This window comes from Diospyros lotus, chromosome 2 (genome assembly GCF_014633365.1).
Source record: "Diospyros lotus cultivar Yz01 chromosome 2, ASM1463336v1, whole genome shotgun sequence".
Lineage (NCBI taxonomy): Eukaryota > Viridiplantae > Streptophyta > Magnoliopsida > Ericales > Ebenaceae > Diospyros > Diospyros lotus.
Genome location: NC_068339.1, coordinates 37,195,451 through 37,215,509, shown reverse-complemented (window position 1 = coordinate 37,215,509; position 20,059 = coordinate 37,195,451). Strand labels below are relative to the sequence as shown.

Sequence of the window (20,059 nt, the reverse complement as noted above, 5' to 3'; positions counted from 1 at the left end):
CAAATTCCCAATACTTATCATAGAAGACTTGATGGATGGACTACATAGGGCAACCTTTTTTTTTCAAACTAGACCTGAGATCAGGATACCATCAAATCAAAATGCATCCTACCGACATTCCTAAAACAACCTTTTGTGCCCATTAAGGCCTATATATGAATTCCTTGTCATGCCTTTTGTGTTTACTAATGCCCCTGTTACTTTTCAAGCCCTGATAAACTAACTATTTGCACCCTACCTAAGGAAATTCATTCTAGTATTCTTTGATGACATACTCATTTATAGCCCAAACTTTGAACTACACCTAACTCACTTAAGGATAGCCTTTGAGATCCTTAAATTCAATCAATTGTATGTCAAAATGTTCAAGTGCTTATTTGCAAAAAGGGAAGTGGAATATTTGGGGCATGTGATCTCAGGTGAGGGGGTTAGTACAAATCTGAAGATCTCAGCCATGATAGGATGGCCAAGATCCTCTACAGTCAAGAAATTAAGGGGCTTCCTTGGATTGATCGAGTACTATAAAAGGTTTGTTCCACACTATGAGATTATCAGCAAACCCTTGACGGAGCTGTAGAAGAAGGACAAGTTCCAATGGAACCCAAAGGCAGAAACTACCTTTATAACACTCACGGAGGCCATGACACAACCCCGATCCTAGCCCTACCTGACTTTTCAAAGACCTTTATGGTGGAAACTGACGCATGCAAAGTGGGTGTGGGTGCAGTACTCATGTAGGAGGGGAGACCATTGGCATACATTAGCCAGGCCTTAGCCCCAAAACATTTGGGACTAAGTGTGTATGATAAGGAGCTACTAGCAATGTTGGTGGCTGTGGACAAGTGAAGTCACTATTTGGAGAGTAGCCACTTTATTATAAAAACAATCATGAAAGCTTGAGGTATTTGCTACAGCAAAGGTTACACACCTAGCTGCAAAAGAAGAGTCTCCAAATTACTGGGTTTAGATTATACAATCCACTACAAGCAAGGGAAGGAGAACAAAGTAGCAAATGCACTATCCAAGAGAGAAGGAGAATTCAGTTGTAATGCAATTACAACCATGGTACCATATTGGATTGGGTGAAGGAGATAATAGAAAGCTATGAGCACACTAAGTGGCTTAACGAGTTACAGGAGTAATTGGTTGTAGAGTCAATTGGGAATCGAGGGTATACACTCTCTAATGGGTTGATCAAATATCGGGGTAGAATAGTTGTGGGTAATGACCAGAGGCTCAAGGGTAGAATTTTGCAATCCCTACATGACTCACCCTTTTGGGGGGGGGGGGGCATTAAGGGATTAAGGCTACCTATTACAAGGTAAGGCAGCTTTTCTTCTAGCTAGGTTTAAAAAAAGAAGTGGTGGATTTTGTGTTGGCTTTCCCTACTTACTAGAGATGCAAACATGAGCATGTGGCACTCCCTGAATTACTCCAACCACTTGCCATTCCAAAGCAAGCTTGGGAAGGGATATCAATGGATTTTATAGAAGGGCTTCCTAAATTAAAGGGCCAGGATGTAATTTTGGTGATTGTGGACAGATTGACTAAATTTGCACACTTTGTAAGTCTTACTCACCCCTATACGGTTCAAGAAATTGCTAGATAGTTCTTGGATTTAGTAGCTAAGATACACGGGGTTTCAAAATCCATAGTGTTCGACCGAGACAAGATCTTCACAAGTCATTTCAGGCAAGAGTTGTTCAAAGGGTTTGGAGTAGGGTTATATATGTCTACAGCCTATCATCTAGAGACGGATGGACAAACTAAAAGGGTGAATCAATGTCTAGAAGCTTACCTACGGTGTATGTACTTTGCCAAACCCAAGAGTTGGAATAGATGGTTGTCAATGGCACAGTGGTGGTACAATTCAAGCTACCACAGTGCCATTAAGAAGTCCCTATTCTAGGCACTACTCGGGTACAAGGCCCCTATTCTACTTACCCTGATGAATGCCCCCATAGCAATGTCTGCAGTGGAGGATTATCTACAACAATGCCAGAGGATGTTGTAGTTGTTAAAGAAGGAGCTTACTACAACACAAAATAGAATGAAGCAAGTAGTAGATAAGAAAAGAAGTGACAGGGTTTTCAATGTAGGAGACAAAGTGTATCTCAAGGTCAAGAGGTTCATCCAGCACTCTTTCTCAGCAACTTCGGCCTCTAAGTGGAGCCCTGAGTACTTTGGGCCTTTCTTATACTTGCTAAGGTGGGCAAGGTGGCTTACAAGTTACAATTGCTAGAGGGAGTACCCACTCATTTTGTGTTCCATGTGTTACTGCTAAAAAGAGCAGTGGAACCTTAGGCCACTGTAAGTCCACATCTTCCCACGATAGATGAAGACACTGAGGTAACTATGGAACCCCAACCCATTGTGGACCGGAGGGTCACTTACAAACATACACTGTCACTCACTCAAGTGTTGGTCCAGTGGAGCCACTTGCACCCAGACAATGCTACTTGGGAGTATTTACCCGTTTTATTGTAGTAGTTTTCACGAGCAGCTCATCTTTTATCATTTCTTGGGGACAAAAAAGATCTCAAGGGGAGGGGAAAATGTCACGACCCTAAGGGTGTGACAGGGGTATGATTGTAATTAGTTTAATGCTAGTTAATAAGCAGTTGTTGTACTTACTAGTTATAGCTGTAACCACTTGTACTCTTTTGGTTACAATTGGGAGGTTGCCTATAAAAGGAAACTAAATGTATGAGGATGAGAATTATGAAAAGTGATAATACATAATTCCTTTCTTCCAAATTGTCTTTCCCTCTATTTTCTCTCTCTAAATTCTGCCTCCTTTCAAATTCTCTTTCTCTCAAATTCAAATTTCCCCACGGCTACAAATTATTCTTGAATTGCATAAGTCTCAAATCCAAGACTTATCAATTTTGTTAGTGGTTTAAGTTATGATGTGAGACCAATGGTGAAGATGCTGCAATCCCACGTCATCAAATAGGCAGTTGAAAGTGCCCGATTGCAAGAATTAACAATAGAGACCTTGATGAAGAAGTAGAGGATGCATGTAAGAGGGGTCAATTCCCAAGTCCGGCAAGTAGGAAATAAAGGAGTGGGTAAGGAGGTAGGTCAGATGGGTCAAGGTCACAAAGGGATCTTGGCCTTTCCTAACTCAGTGCAAACACAAGGAGGAAGGATGATGGAGCAAAGACGATAAGCAAGGTTGTGCTACTATTGTGGGGATAAATATTTCCCAAGACATAGATGTAAGAGGCAATTACTTTTGTTGGAAGGGGAAGAGGATGAAGAGGTGGAAGTAGGAGAACCAAGGAGACCAAGGAAATAGAAGGAGAGGACAAGGGAGAGATTTCCCTGCATGTTTTAAGGGGATTAGCAAACAACAAAATTGTCAAAGGTGGAAAGAAAGGTACAAAATTGTCAATTGATGGTGCTTATTGATAGTGGTAGAACCCATAGCTTTTTAGATGAGGCCACAACCAGAAAGCTCAAATGTGTGCTCATTGACACTCATCCCTTTTCGATGATAGTTGCAAACGGTAACAAGGTCCTCAGCCAGTCGGCTTGCATGGGATTTTATTAGGAGATGCATGGAGAAGAATTTGTGGCTGATTTGAGATTATTAAAATTGGGAAAGTGTGATATTGTACTTGGGGTGGACTAGATGGAGGTAAAGCCCCATAAGTTTTGATTTTAACAAGATGGAGGTCACCTTTGAAAAGGATGGCCGAAGAAGACCCTCTCAGGTAGCCCAAAGACAGGGGTTTGCAAAAAGATATCGGGAAGGAAGTTACAAAGGCTGTTCAAGAACAAACTATCCTTGGTGGCCCAATTGTTTTCCTTTCATGCTATTGAGCAATTAGGACAAACTAGGGTAGTTGATGGTGACTGTAACCAGCAAATTGCAAGATCAATGGGAGGTACATGAGATTAACTCACTTACCATACATTTATTTGACTTTAGGGACCTCTTTGTGGAGCCAAATTCCTTACCTCCCGAAAGACCTTTTGATCATGCCATCAACCTTAAACCCAATGTGGAACCAATTAATGTGAGATCCTATCGTTACCCACCTAGATAGAAATCATAAATTGAAAACTAATCAAAGATATGCTTAAAAGGGCTATCATCCGACCAAGTCGTAGCCCTTTAGCTTCTCCCATGCTATTTGTCAAAAAGAAGGATGGGACATGACAGTTTTGTGTTGACTATCGTCAACTAAACACCATCACCATCAAAGACAAGTTTCCTATACCCATTGTGAAAGATTTGCTTGAAGAACTCAAACGTGCTTTAGTTTTTACCAAGTTAGACCTTAGGTCTAGCTATCACCAGTCATGACCCTAGGGTTTCAATAGAGAAATTAGGGCCAATTGTAGGAGGAATTAGGGAACAATTGGAGAAAGAGTGGGAAAAATGGAAGAGAAGAGAGGTAGAATTAGAGAGAATTAGACAGGAAAGATAGGAAGAGTTGAATGGAAGAGAAGACAAGTTCGAAACGGAGAGAGGAGAACAAATGTTTCAATTCATATTTTCCATATCCCCTCAACAACAGCCTAGTAGCTTAATATAGCTACCACCACAGTTGACAATTAGCCTATTGGTTATTCCTCTAATAATATTAACAACTCCTCTAAACCACTTAACTGCCATTTAACAACCTATTGTTACAAGCAACTAACTGTTAACCTTACTGTCTACTATTACTACCATCTGTACTAACTATCTAACTACTATAGGGTCCTAACATCACCAAATAAGAATGAGGCCTGAAGACATACCTAAGACAACTTTTGAAACCCATCAAGGGCACTGTGAGTTCACTGTAATGCCCTTTGGACTCATCAATGCCCTAGTCACCTTCAAGCATTGATGAGCCAAATTTTTGAACCTTACTCACATAAATTCATCCTAGTATTTTTTTATGACATTCTTGTCTATAATCCCTCTTTTGCCAAGCACCTAGACCACCTGAAAATCACTTTTGAGGTCCTTAGATTCAACAAATTGTATGTTAAGGAGTCAAAGCGTGCCTTTGCATAAAGACAGGTGGAGTACTTAGGGCACATCATCCCAAATGCAGGGGTAAGCATCGATCCCAACAAGGTGGCAGCCATGGTTACTTGGCCCAGACCTACAAATGTTATGGGCCTTAGGGGTTTCTTGGGGTTGATTGGCTATTACCGAAGATTTGTAAAGGATTATGGGATAACTAGCCGTCCCCTCACTGAGTTAAAAAAAGGTGTTACACCCCTTGGGTTGAACTCAACCTCAAAATCTAGCTGTCAAGGGGAGGGTTCCCAAGAGGTTATAAACCTTACACCAAGAGCCTAAACTTCCGATGTTTGCAGTGGACCATAACATACCACCATACTTTGCAATCCGGCGCCCACGATGGCGAGTTGTGCACTAGCCACAACTAGTCCCAGACGAGCACTGTAATGCCCACGTCACCTCCATCGCATCGCAATTGTAACAGTGGTAATAGAGCCGACCTCATGTCTCCCAGTTGCAATCGCACGACAACGGAGGTGATGCTGACATTATAGTGTTCGTTCGGGACTAGTGTTAGGTAGTGCACAACTTGTCGTCGTGGGCGCCGAACTGCGAAGTGTGGTGGTATGTTATAGTCCACTGCAAGGTATGAGACTTGTCTCACATCGAAAGTTTAGGCTTTTAGTGTGGGGTTTATAACTTTTTGGGCACCCTCCCCTTGACAGCTAGTTTTTGGGAGTGAGTTCTACCTGAAGGGTTGTAACAGAAGGGTTCAAATTGAGTTCTAAGGCTGATGACAAACTTAAAAGAGCAATGAGTGAAGTGCCAACCCTTGGATTACCAGATTTTAGTAAACCTTTCATTTTGGAAACAAATGCTAGTGCTAATGGGATTGGGGCTATCTTGGTGCAGGAGGATAGACCCCTAGCATTCCTTAGTTAGGTCTTATCATCTGGACATCTTGGTTTGAGTATTTATGAGGAGTTGTTGGTAGTGTTGATAGCGGTGGACAAATGGAGACATTATTTGGAAAGGGAAAAATTCGTGATTAGAACAGACCATGAGAGTTTGAAATTTTTGTTATAACAAAAGTTACATACTCAGTTGCAAAGGCAGGGAATGACAAAGTTGATGGGTCTAGATTATGTTATACAATATAGAAAGGGGAGGGAGAATATAGCTACAGATGCATTGTCAAGGTGTTATGAGGAAGGGAGCTCTGTTGCTATCACATCTGTTGTCTCGAACTAGTATCAAGAAGTAACCTCAAGCTATAAAGCTGATGGAAACGCTAAGGAGTTATTTGAGCAATTACTGGTGCATTTGTTAGGTAAGCCCTGGTATACCCTTGCCAATGGTTTAATTAGATATCAAGGGAGATTGGTAATAGGGGTGATGATCAATTGAAAAGGAGAATACTGCAGGCCTTACATGAATCTCCCATAGGGGGGCATTCGGGTATAGTGAATGCATACTATAAGGTCAGACAACTCTTCCATTGGCCAGGACTAAAAAAATTTGAGACGGGGTTTGTATTAAGCTGTGATGTTTGTAAAAGGTGCAAGTCTAAAACAATAGCCACACCGGGTTTGTTACACCCTTTGGCCATCGGGGCAGCCTTGGGAGAGCATTTCTATGGATTTTATTGAAGGACTTCCTAAGTTAAAAGGGAGGGATTGCATAATGGTGGTGGTAGACCAAGTAAAAAAGTATGCCCATTTCCTAAGCCTAACGCATCCCTACACTGCTCAAGAAGTAGCTAAACTCTTCCTAGATCAAGTAGTGAAATTCCATGGGACACCTCTATCAACAATGTCTGATCGGGACAAATTTTTTACAAGTTTGTTATGGAAGGAGTTGACGAAGATACTGTTAGTGACTCAATGTTCTAAAACGCGCTAGGCGCTAGTCCGGCGCTAGGCTAGGGCTTAGGAAAACTGTTGGTTTTTTTTTTTTTTTTTAATTTTTTTTAACTTTGTGATGTAACTTGATGTTATTTTCAATTAAATCAAAGTTGAAAGTGGCATGAAAAAATATAAATATCTAACATATATATATATATATTAGATATATATATATCTAACATATAAATAGAAAAGAAAATTAACCCTAATAGCTAACACCCAACAATATGAGAGAGAGAGAGAGGGGGGGGGGGTCGGAAGCAGAAGCGAAGATGGAGCTTGACAATGCCGCGGCGGCGGCGTTGACGTAGCGAGGACATAGCAGCGAGGATGGAGCTTGACGACGGTGAGGAGGTCGTGATGGAGCTGGAGGCAATGAGGAGGTACTGATGGCGTTGAGGCAGTGGCGGCCTTGGGCTGAGAGGAGTAAGAGAGGCTTCGAAATCGACGAAGGGTAAGATTTAAACCCAAAAATTAGGTATCCCAAGCGACTAGGCGCCGCCGTCGCTCGATTAATCGGGCCGGCACCTAGAGGGGCCGACTAGGCCATATTCGCAGTGGCCGCCTAGGCCGATTTTTAGAACACTGGATAATGGTGGTTAAATTAAATACGTCCACCTCTTACCACCCGAAATCTTATGGCTAAATGGAGAGAGTAAATCAATGTTTGGAGACCTACCTGCATTGCACTTGTTTTCTATAGCCTAAGATTTGGCACAAATGGCTAGCCTTAGTTTAATGGTGGTACAACTCCAACCACCATAGCTCTATAAAGATGTCTCCCTTTGAGGCTCTTTATGGTTACAAGCCACCTTTGTCGTCAACTTTTAGCAACTCATCTACAATGGCAGCTGTCAACACTTATCTGCAACAGAGACAACAAGCCTTACAATTGTTGACGACTGAATTGGCAACATCCAAGAACCTAATGAAGCAAATTGCATACAAGAAGAGGAGTGAAAGGGAGTCTCAAGTTGGGGATGTCATCTACCTAAAGCTCAAACCAAGCCACCTAAAGGCTCTAATGCATAGGCCCATTTCAAAATTGAACCCTCAATTCTGTGGTCCTTTTCCAATTATTGCCAGAATTGGAAATGTTGCTTACAGGTTGAAACTGCCCAAAAAGTCCAACATTCATCCGATGTTTCATGTTTCTCTTCTTAAGAAATCAGTGGGAACATAGCCAATAAATTCTTCCTTACCTACTTTTCCTACCACATGATATCACCATGGATCCAACCATAGTGGACAATAGAATCATCTATAAACAAGGTGCACCTATCACTCAAGTCCTTATTCGATGGTCCAACCTTCTTCCGAGCAATAATACATGGGAATATCTCCCGAATTTACTCAAGCAATTTCCTCAACCTGCCAACCACCTTTGCATTCCTTGAGCATAAGAAATTTCTAAAGGGGACGACAATTGTCATGTACTGGCTATATAGGGAGGTACCTTAATTAGATAAGCTATAGAGAATGAGTAATTGTACTAAGGAAGCTACAGTTGTAAGGACTTGTACTTAGTTAAATAGCCTAATTGCTTATAATTCCCAGAACGTGCAGGCCATTGGGAGAATGTATGAAATACCATAATTATGATATTTTCTAAATCTCTCTCCCTTCTCTCTTCCCCCTCCGTTCTTTGTTCTTCTAATTTTCCCTAAACTTCTCTAATTATCTTACTTTCTTCTAAAACTCTTTCCAGATTTTGGTGAGAAAACTGGTCAAATCCTTTGGGAGCTGACACGCTGCTCCTACCCTTGAACCTCAACAACCCAGGCCTGCTCCTACCCTTCAACAACCCGAGCTTGGTGATACTCAGCCTGAATCTGAACTGGAACATGTATCCTTAGTTGAGGAGAATGTAGATGTGTCTGATAACAGGTTTCCTCTGGTTTACTTGAGGAGGAAGAGTCTGCGTGCTAGACCAAGGTCAGTTCAAGCATCAAAACTTGATCCTGAGAATGAGGTAATACCATCTAATCCTCCTCAATCCACATCTAAATCGGATTGGCCTATTGCCATAAGGAAGGGAACTAGGGAATGTACCAAACAACCAAGGTATCCACTTTCTGACTTAGTGTCATTTGCGAGACTATCTCCTTGTTATAAATGCTTCCTCACAAATTTAAACACTTTGTCAATTCCTAATACTCTTTTTGAGGCGTTGAATTGTGAGAATTGGAGAAATGCTATAAATGTTGAAATGTAGGCTTTGGAGAAAAAAAAAATATGGGAAGTTGTAGACCTACCAAAAGGGAAGGAACCAATAGCATGCAAGTGGATATACACAGTAAAATACAAAGCAGATGGGAAATTAGAAAGGTACAAAGCAAGGCTGGTAGCAAAAGCGTACACACAAACGTATGGAATAAACTATCAAGAAACATTTGCTCCAGTAAAAAAATGAACACGATGAGAATTTGGTTATCCCTAGCTACAAATTTTCATTGGCCACTCCAACAGTTTTACGCAAAAAATGCATTTTCACATGAAGATCTCAAGGAGGAAATATATATGGAAATCTCACCTGGATATGCTAAAAATATAGTTCCTAGTAAGGTATGCAAGCTTAAGAAAGCATTGTATGGTTTGAAGCATTCACCTAGGGTCTCGTTTGGAAGGTTTACTAAAGTAATGGGAAATATGGGCTACAAAGCCAAGGAGACCACACTTTGTTTATCAAGCATTCGGGCTTAGGCAGAGTCATAGCTCTCATTGTATACGTGGATGACATAATAGTGACTGAGAATGTTCAATATGAAAAGTAGTCTAGGACAGAACTCAAAGAAGGAATTTGAAATCAAAGAGCTCAAAAATCTTAAGTACTTCCTTGGAATTGAGGTGGCCTGTTCCAAGATAGGGATCTTTATCTCTCAACAAAAGTACATTACTGACCTCTTAAGGGATATAGGGAAGTTGGCATGCAAACCGATTAAGTCACCTATAGATCAAAACCACAAACTTGGGGCAAGCTGAGGGAGACAAAGTAGTAGATAGAGAGGAAAATACATTTATTGGTAGTCTACATAATATTGCATTAATTAAAAGGGACTCCTAGGAAAGGCATACTGTTCAGGAAGCATATCAAGATTACACCCAAAATTTATATCAATGTTGACTAATGCAAGTTAAGTGATAGATAGAAGATCTACTTTTAGGTATTGCACATTTGTTGGAGGGAATCTAGTCACATGGAGAAGCTAGAAGCAAAATGTTATGGCAAGATCAAGTGTCGAATCTGAATTTCAAGCTACGGCACAAGATTTATGTGAATTACTATGGCTAAAGATTATCTTGGAAGACTACAAAATTGAGTGGGACGGTCCTATGAAGCTCTACTGTGACAATAGAGCCATCAGTATAGCACATAATCTTTTGCAACATGATCAAACAAAACACATAGAACTTGACAAACACTTGTCACACCCTCTGGTTGAGCTAGGGTATGAAAACGAAATTGGGTAGATTAAGAGAAGAATTTGGGGGAAAGAGTTCAGATGGAAGAGAAAGAAACAGCAAGAAGAGAGGGAGAATGTTCAAGAGAAAGGGAGAGAGATAACACAGAATATCCAATTCATTTCTCAACTTTCCCTCCCATCCTATAGCTGTGGCTTCATATATAGCCTCACAGCCACTCACTTGCACCCTTGTGCAGTACAAACAGAATTATAATTGCCTCTAACTACTGGACAAATATCCATAACAGAAAATAAAAGACAAAATTACAATAGCTACCCTTGGCATGTGACAACACTTTATCAAGAAAAAACTGGACAGCAGTCTCATTTATACTCCATATGTTTCTTCAGGATCACAATTAGCGGATGTGTTTACTAGAGGAATCAACAATCCCCAATTTCAGACATTAATTTTCAAGCTTGGAATAGATAATATCTACTCACCAGCTTGAGAGGGAGTGTCGGAAATCATAAAGATTAAAGAGTGATTGCAGATTTTAAGGGCTGCCAATCAAGCTATCTTTTTTGAATTATTTCCTAATACATAATTAGAAGGTTAGGTGTACAGATTTGGTAGGTTCTGTAAATCAATTAGAGATTGTCTCCATTAGAGGAAATTCCCAAATTGAGAGTTTCCTATGATAGATTACCTAAGTTTCTGTATATATACAATTCTGGACAGAATGAATAAAATTATTAAGACTTCTCCCCAATTTCTAACAATAGACTCACTGATGACTTTATTTCTAGAAATGTAGTGCAATGTCTGTACATGGAATGAAATTAATTTGGCAATTTTTTATGTTCTTTACTGTAGGGACAAACTACAAAATGTAAGGAGCAAGAATGTTAATAATAAGTTTCCTTCCTTACTGTGTAAATTATAATGTACTTCAGTCCACTTTCAGTATGACCAGTTAAACTTCTGAATGAGTTTATTGTGATTTTTCTATGTCATGTCACCATGCACTGTGTGCTACTTTAAATCCATTTGTTCCAAATTTAAGAGGTAGTATTGTGTTTTGTGTTTTCATCGATGTACGTTGAAAAGAAATTGTGGTGCCTCAACAAGAAGTGATTGAAATTCTTGATTTAGTCATATTCTGTCCCAAGACTGTGAACTTTTTTTTTTTTTCTTTTCTTTTTGTACACAATGTTATTCTTGCTGTACAAAAGATTGTTTTATAACTTGAACTTGTGACTTTCCAGTCACAAAGGAGCAACTTTACCGTTGTTATTAAGGCCTGCCTTCTATATCCATAAATGGAAATGAAAAGAAATTTTCCTGACACCATATTAGGTTTTAATGTTGAGTGTCTGAATAAGTCCATGTATGAAGTGCCAGTGTGGGCATCAAAGTTTAATGTTGCGGCTCAAGTGGCTGAACCTGAAGTAGCTGTAGTGTTGTCAAATTATATTACAGATTCAATAATTGGGTACACTACCGCCAAGGTCTCATGCAATTGGATTACTCAGAGGTTTTAGGGTGTAATTGTTTTGATGCACTAATTGTTGTTCATAAGATAAGATCAACTAAATTTGTAACTCATCAACCAATCAAGCATAATGTTCAAAACCTAAGCTTGAATTTGCAGTGCTGGGCATTTCCCTTGTAGTTAAATATCAGCTGCACTTGAGTACCCACCAGGTCACAAATTTTGCTTTCTAATTAAAATATATCTTGCATAGAGTACCAATATGTATGACTGTAGGAGGGAATTTTCGTCTACCTCGTTAATTGGTCTCCTCTTAGCACGTTTTCTCCCTTAGTCCAACCTCGTCACTCTAGCTGTTCTGTGTTTATGATGTCTTACAGTGCATTTGGGGGAGGGAATGGAATGGAAATGGATGGAAGAACATGTTCTTCTTGTTTGGGGAGACAATAGTTAGGGAACGAAATTGAAATGGATGGAAAAACTTTCCATCCATTTTCATTTGAAGCCCTATTTTTGTCTCCCCTAAATTGGGGGAGATTGGATGAAATGAAAATAGATGGAAAACTTTCTTTTGTGTTTTGGCAACTTTTACCGTAATAGTTTTTAGAAGTTCAAATTTGCTCTTGATTTAATCATGCTCTATCTTTTTATTAAAAGGGTATGATGGTCATTTGTTGTTTAATATCCTTCCATTCCATCCATTTCCATTGCTCTTCTAAACAAGGAAAAACATTTTCCCTTACTTTCCATCCCTTGCTCTCCCAACTGGGGAGAAAATATTTTACATTCTATTCCTCCCATTTCCATTTCTAGTTCTCTCCCAAACAAAGGAGTTCTCAAAATTTAGCATTTGAAGACTGCACCTTATTGTGAAATGTTGTATGTGATCAGATTCCTTATTCAGCTATGCATATTGAACTTCAGTTCACATTATTCAGTTGAAAGTTCAAAATCATGGAAATTTTCCATAGCCTGAGGTGGAATTTGTTTATTTCCCCGCAAATTTAGATAGAGAATTGAATCTATATGATGAGTCAGACATTTTAAATTTGGGTTGGCTGATTTGCAGGGAGTTGACATCCTAGTGTGTATATTACTTTCTGTGTTACCTGGTTTTAGAGCTAGTAAATTCATTGCTAATTTGTCTTTGATATTTGATCTGGGAAAGATTTTACCTTAGGCTGTATCTTTTTCAGCTCAAGCATGCACCCAAGATATATCAAAAAGTTTCTGGGCCTAACATCAGTGCAAAGTTCAGTAATAACCGGTACCACATTTGCAAGGAGGATTTCGAGTTTCGTTGGGTGCGTACTACAGATTTTTCTGTTATTAAGTCAATTGGGCAATCAACTTCACTTTGTTGGGAAGTTAAGGAAGAAATATCAGCTCTTGACGTTCTTACTGGTTTGCCTTATTATAAGGAAGGTCTAAAAGATTTAACTTTAGAAGAAGGGGAAGAATTTGGTTCTACATCTGAGCTAGTTCCACTTGTCAGGTGCCAATCAGATTCTAAATTAGCATATGAGATCCTTTTCCAGCTCAATTCCCTTGTTCACGCCCAAAAAATTAGTCTTGCTGCAGTGGATGGTGATCTGATTGAGATCCTCGGCAGTTTAGAAGTAGATGCTGCAATGATGATTCTTCAGAAAATGCGTAAATTGCAATCGACTCATTATGATCCTCTGTCATATGTTAAAACCCATCAACATATTCTAAGGAAAGATGGTAAGAATCTTCTGTCATCGTCCCTTGGCAGATTAGTAAGTCATAATACGATGAGTTGTCATAGAGCTCTCGTTACTCCATCCAAGATTTACTGCTTAGGCCCAGAGCTTGAGAGCTCAAATTATGTTGTAAAGAAATTTGCTTCATATGCTTCTGACTTCTTGAGAGTTACTTTTGTGGATGAAGATTTGGGTAAGCTTTCCCCTAGTGCCATTTCCCCAAGCATTCAGCAAGGCATATTTGCCAAGCCCTACAGAACTAAAATATATCAGCGGATTTTGTCTGTTCTTCAAGATGGGATTGTGATTGGGGCTAAACGATTTCAATTTCTGGCCTTTTCAGCTAGCCAGCTCCGTTCAAATTCTGTCTGGATGTTTGCTTCTAATGAGAATGTAAAAGCAGAAGATATTAGGGAATGGATGGGCTGCTTCAATAAGATCCGCAGTGTGTCAAAATGTGCTGCAAGGATGGGTCAATTATTTAGTTCTTCTACACAAACTCTGGAAGTCCCCCCACAAGAAATTGAGGTTATTCCTGACATTGAAGTTACCTCTGATGGTGTCAGCTACTGCTTCTCTGATGGCATAGGAAAAATTTCCCTGCCTTTTGCTAGGCAAGTTGCTCAGAAGTGTGGATTAAATGATACTCCTTCAGCATTTCAAATTCGATATGGTGGCTATAAAGGTGTCATAGCTGTTGACCGTAATTCCTTCAGAAAGCTGTCTCTACGTAGGAGCATGCTCAAATTTGAATCAAAGAACAGAATGCTTAATGTAACAAAGTGGAGTGACTCCATGCCTTGCTACTTGAACCGGGAGATTATTTCCCTTCTGTCTACCTTGGGAGTTGAAGACCAGGCTTTTGAGGCTATGCAAGATCAACAACTTCGTCTTCTGGACAAAATGCTTATAAGTAGAGAGGCAGCCTTGGGAGTTTTGGAGAGCATGAATGCAAGTGATGCTAAGAGCATTTTGATCAAGATGTTGCTTCAAGGTTATGAGCCAAATGTGGAACCTTACCTCTCCATGATGCTTAGAGCACACCATGATAACATTTTATCTGATATAAGGAGCAGGTGCAGAATATATGTGCCCAAAGGAAGGGTACTAATTGGTTGTTTGGATGAAACAGGCATTCTAAACTATGGCCAAGTTTATGCCCGTATAACCATGACTAAAGCAGAGATGCAATCTGGAGATCAGAGTTTCTTTCAGAAAGTGGATGAGACAACTTCTGTTGTGGTTGGAAAGGTGGTAGTTACAAAGAATCCATGTCTTCATCCAGGAGATATTAGAGTCTTGGAGGCTGTGTATGAGGTGACATTAGATGAGAAGGGTTTCGTGGATTGCCTCGTCTTCCCTCAGAAAGGACAAAGGTATGAAGTACTCTGAAGGAACTTCTTCCCCCCATTTGTTAATTAGAATTGTCTTTTGTGTTTGCAACTCCTAAAGTAGGATTGCATTTATTAAAATGATAGGCTGCGCCTGTTGGATCTTTTTTACCACAACAACAATCATTAGCCTTGTATTCACATTTTACTATGCATATTGATATTCATATAACTACAATTAATATTGATTTTGGTCGAAGTGGGGAAAATTTTGGGAAAAACCATTTTCATTTGGCTGAAATTAGCGAGGAAATTTTGGGGAACAACTTTGAGCAGTTTTCCAGTTTCAATTCAAATTTGCAAAATTGGAAAGCCAGATTTTCCCGTTTTCCATTTAGGAATTTTTTGTATCTGAACGTGTTTTCTTGTTTTTCATTTCTATGGGAGTGACAATGCACACACTATTATTTTACATGGATAAGAAAACCCTCAAGAGTTTGTGCATGACAACAAGAGCGACATCCACAGGCCTCATCCAAATGAATGCTCTGGCGGTGATCTTGATGGAGACTTATTTTTTATTAGCTGGGATGAAAATCTGATCCCAACCGAGACTGTGACTCCCATGGACTACACTGGGCGAAGACCACGTATAATGGATCATAACGTGTCTATGGAGGTAGCTCGAAATTGAATTTGTACGGTTCCATTCAAGTAAAACATGTTCCTTTACACGGGTTTACTGATATTTTGCAGGAAATTCAAAAATTTTTTGTTGACTACATGATCAATGACAATCTAGGCATGATCTCTACTGCTCATTTGATACATGCTGACCGGGAACCGGAGAAAGCTCTGAGTCCAAAATGTCTTCAGTTGGCCAGCCTCCACTCGATGGCTGTTGACTTTGCCAAGACAGGAGCACCAGCTGAGATGCCCAACTTTTTGAGACCAAAAGAGTTTCCCGATTTCATGGAAAGGTGGGACAAGAGCTCTTACACCTCCCATGGGGTACTGGGCAAACTCTACCGTGCCACCTTGAACGCATCAAGGGTGCAAGAAAGGCCAGACTCTGTTTGGTCTGAGAAGATAGCCCATGAAGTATACGACAAGGATCTTGTGGTGGATGGATTCGAAGACTTCCTTGAAAGTGCAGAAAGGCACAAGGGCATGTACTGGGATAAATTGAGCGACTTGATGAATTATTACGGGGCAGAGAGTGAAGATGAGATATTAACTGGGAATTTGCGCGTCCGGTCAGTGTATCTGCAGAAGGACAACAGGAGATACGCCGAAATGAAGGATAGGATTCTGTTGTCGGTTAAGACCCTACGCAAAGAGGCCAAGGGGTGGTTCGAGAGCAGCTGCCGCTGCAAGGCCGACGACGAGCAACAGAAGATGGCATCTGCATGGTACCACGTCACTTATCACCCAACCTACCATAAGGAGGGTGCCCATTGCTTGGGCTTTCCATGGATTGCAGGAGATGTTTTGCTAGGTATAAAGTCAGTGAGTGAATAGCAGAAAGCTGTTGGCTGGCACGAACACTGCAAGCTATATTGCAGCAGAATGCTTTACCTAGAAGAAGTGATTATGAATAATTACCGATGATGCAGGGTGTCACACTGCAAATGTTAAATTTTCAATGGTATTTATTAAATATATCTCTTTTTTGTATGTAAAACTAAAAATATTTATAATATTATGGACATAGGCATGGCACATTTCAAGAGAAAATTAATTCCCAAGTTGCAACAGTTACTCCATGGTAAATAAATAAAGTCCTCAACCAAATCAGCTCGCGGGCCAAACATGGTTCTCGCTTCTCCTTCGTTCTTTCTTTGTTTTGTATTTTTGATCTCCAGTTTAGATTTACTTATAATCGGGTTGGATTCTGTTGATTTACATCTTATAGATTTGAACCCAGATCATGAGATCTATTTTTTAAATATTTTTATATATGAACATGTATACATGCGTATTAATTTATATATGAATACAAAAAATACATATATAATGCATACATGTATATACATCATTGCATAATACATATACATACGTGTAGATATATATTATATGTATTTTACACGTATGCATATGTACATACATACATGTACATATATATAAATTACCAGGTATGCTTGTATATGCATATTATACATATGTACACATATACATGTATACGTGTATCTTTGTATGTATAATATACTCCAAGACTTTTATTTAAAATAAATATATTCTATCATTATGTCAAATGTTACATTTATCAATTTTTTTTATAAAACTAAATAACTTGCAATTTTTAATTGTCCTCAAATAAATTTTTATTTAAAATCTTACGTTATATTTTAGTTTGAATAGAAACAAAATAGAGAATTAATTTTATCTTATACAATAAAGGACATGAAATGATAGGCTGACACCTTAATAGTGAATGTATTAGAGGTTCCTAATTTCTAGTATTTTAACAAATTTATGTGCATATTATACATACTTGTTATTTATAAATAAGAATGAAATGTTTTAAAAAAAATGTGCAAGTGAATATTAAATTTTAAAAATATGAAATTTTGGTTTATAATAAATATTTATTGAATAGAGATAGATTTGGTCCAGATGGAAACGAAAGAATAGGATGGATGTATAACACATCTATTTAGAGTGGTGTTGGTATGAATGAGAACAAGAAGCTCTTGTTATGATGTGTTTCCATGGCTACAAGTAGTGCATCATAGCAACAGAACAAATAAGCTCTTAAAACCAAAATCATCAACCAAATAATAATGTTTATATGTTGGAAGAAAATTGAGGTTAGGGTTTATGGTTTTGGAATTAGTAGAGACGGACATTGATGGATTTGAAAATTTAGTTTAATGGGGGCAAAGATAAGCGAGGACGGATCGAGACAAGTGGTTGAAAAAAATTAAAAATAGGTTGGACTAAATTTGAGTTGGGCTATTATTAAAAAATCAAAAAACTTACCTTACAAATTTAAATTTTGTTGTGAGTTATATTGGGCGAACAGCTCACTAATAAATTTGCTCTCGAAGGCACGTTAGAAATTTTTTAAATAAATGAATAGTAAAAAAAAGAAAAAAACAATAAGCATCAAAAGGCCCATTTCACATATATCTCATATGATGATGATGCATAAGGGGATGGATTCCATCCAAGGATTGACTGCTCAATGGCCACGGATGGATGGATGGTTGGTTGGTTGGTTGGCAGGTAGCTGGGGGAGGGCTGTTTTTTCGGTTGTTGGCCAGCTGGTTTTTTATGTTCCTTTACTACCCTCGTGTTATTAGTGTCCGTTTGCTCTTATAATCTGTATCACATCAAGCATCCAAATCCAATCCAATCCAACAACCCCTTTTCTATTTTCTCACAAGAAACTGAAATAATATATAACATTAAACAAACCCCCTCCCTCCCTCCCTCCGCTAGATAGACGGCCTAACCTACACGCATCTTTATCCTCATCCTCACTCTTCTCTGTCTTTATTTATTTATACACAGCCACTCCCGCTCATATAACAAAAGGGTATTTAAGTATTTCTTCCATCACTATGATAACAAAACCAAATCAAAATCATAATCAAAATCAATATATATATATATATATATATTATAAACAAAAGACAAAAAGGCACCTCCAATCGACGACATGCGCCCCGGTGTCAGCCATGGTAAGCTACACGTCCAACTCGCATTCCACCATAGCACGTTCCCGGTAGTGTACGCACCCACGCGCAAATTAGCCCAGCCGGCGCACCCCCACCACCTCCCCTTACCTCTTGAGGAGTCACGCGTACGTCGGCGCGTTCTTCACGTGATCCGCCCCCGGCATCGGGATCGCAGCGTATCTTGCCGAGAAGTTCCGGAATCCGTACTCCTCCTCCGGACTACCGCTCTGGCCGGCGCCTTCGTCGAAGTTGAGGGCATAACTGAGAGGATCGTACTGGAACTTGCAGTGCCTGCCGCCGCCGCTCTTGTTCCGGTTGAACCTCCGGATGAAGGTCTTCCAGCGTGGGCCAGCAACGATCTCCGACCACTCGCGAACCTTCTTGAGCGCGCTGATCCCGCGGCTCCACCACCTATCCTCGTAGTCTGCCCCCCGCATCCTCTGCCACCAGTGCGCTCCGGCGATCGGAGAACTGCCAGAGCCGAAGCACGGTATGCAGAAGCAGCAGCGCCTCCCGGGGAACGCCATCTCTTCCATGGATTCCGCATCTTTGTGCGAGAGCTCACGGCTTTCGGTAGCCATAAAGAAATATATACACACACACACACACACGACTGTGTCTCTGTGTATATGTGACTGTATCGATCAGAGAGACATTAGCGATTTGGCCTTTGGGGCTTGCAGTTGCAGGGAGCAGGAACGACGCCCCCCTCTCTTAAAACCCTGGCGCTCTCTGCCTCAAGTGGAGACGAAGATGAAGCGTCGTATATAAAAATTTGGTAGAGGAAGGTTGCAACGGAAACTGGGGAGAGGTGGGGGAGGGCATGGTGACCGGTGACCAGGCAATGCCAGTCAACCACCATTCTCTGAATAAAATCCATTAAATTACCCAAAAACATTTCCAATAGGAAAGAAATGCATAATATTTATTTGGCCTTTCAAAATAATTCGAATTAATCATTTTATTGTATAAAATAATGAATTATTAAAAGGATTATTGAATTAAGACTTATCTTTCTTTTCAAACAAAAACCGGATGAGCCGGTAGCTCCAGTCTGGCAAGGCTGGAGGGTATGATGGTAATTTTAGTACGATCATTGTAGCCGTTAGTTGGCGGTGATGATCTGGTGCTAAGCGGGCGGCGGAGCGTTTCGATAGGCCGATCAAGGTTCAAACAACGACATGTAGCTCATTTACGGCTGTCATGTCATCATCCAACTAAGTAAAGTAGCCGCTTTTTATTTATTGGTGGGGACCGCGGGACCCACAAAGCTAAGGGGGCACGTATGATTGATTGTTTGATTGATTCGGTGAGGTGAGACCCAATCTAATCTTACACCCCAAGTGTTATTATTATTATTTTTTTATGGTTTAAGTGTTCGGGTTTTATTCGTTATTCTTAGAGAATATGAGATTTCTCTTTTAATTTAACTTACAGGTCAATCGAATGTGATCGTAAAATTATATATTTTTAAATAAACACGTAATTAGGGGTGTTCAAAAAAATTGACGCACCACAAAAATCGACCAAACCGAACCGAATCAAATC

At 39.8% G+C, this 20,059-nt stretch overlaps 2 protein-coding genes across 2 annotated transcripts in view; one reads left to right on the top strand and one right to left on the bottom strand.

Annotated features, from left to right (window-relative positions):
• LOC127795012 (RNA-dependent RNA polymerase 2) overlaps positions 1–16,660 on the top strand; it is a 36,972-nt gene extending 20,312 nt beyond the window's left edge. Inside the window, exons 2-4 of the mRNA XM_052326408.1 lie at positions 12,970–14,873; positions 15,357–15,507; positions 15,585–16,660. Coding sequence (XP_052182368.1) covers positions 12,970–14,873; positions 15,357–15,507; positions 15,585–16,349 — 2,820 coding nt within the window. The 3' untranslated portion in view covers positions 16,350–16,660. The remainder of the gene's footprint in view (positions 1–12,969; positions 14,874–15,356; positions 15,508–15,584) is intronic.
• Positions 16,661–18,420: 1,760 nt separating this feature from the next.
• LOC127794015 (uncharacterized) lies at positions 18,421–19,261 on the bottom strand. Its single transcript, XM_052324873.1, has one exon. It carries the CDS (start codon positions 19,090–19,092, stop codon positions 18,631–18,633), a length of 462 nt encoding a protein of 153 aa, XP_052180833.1. The 5' UTR covers positions 19,093–19,261; the 3' UTR covers positions 18,421–18,630.
• Between the last annotated feature and the right edge of the window lie 798 nt (positions 19,262–20,059).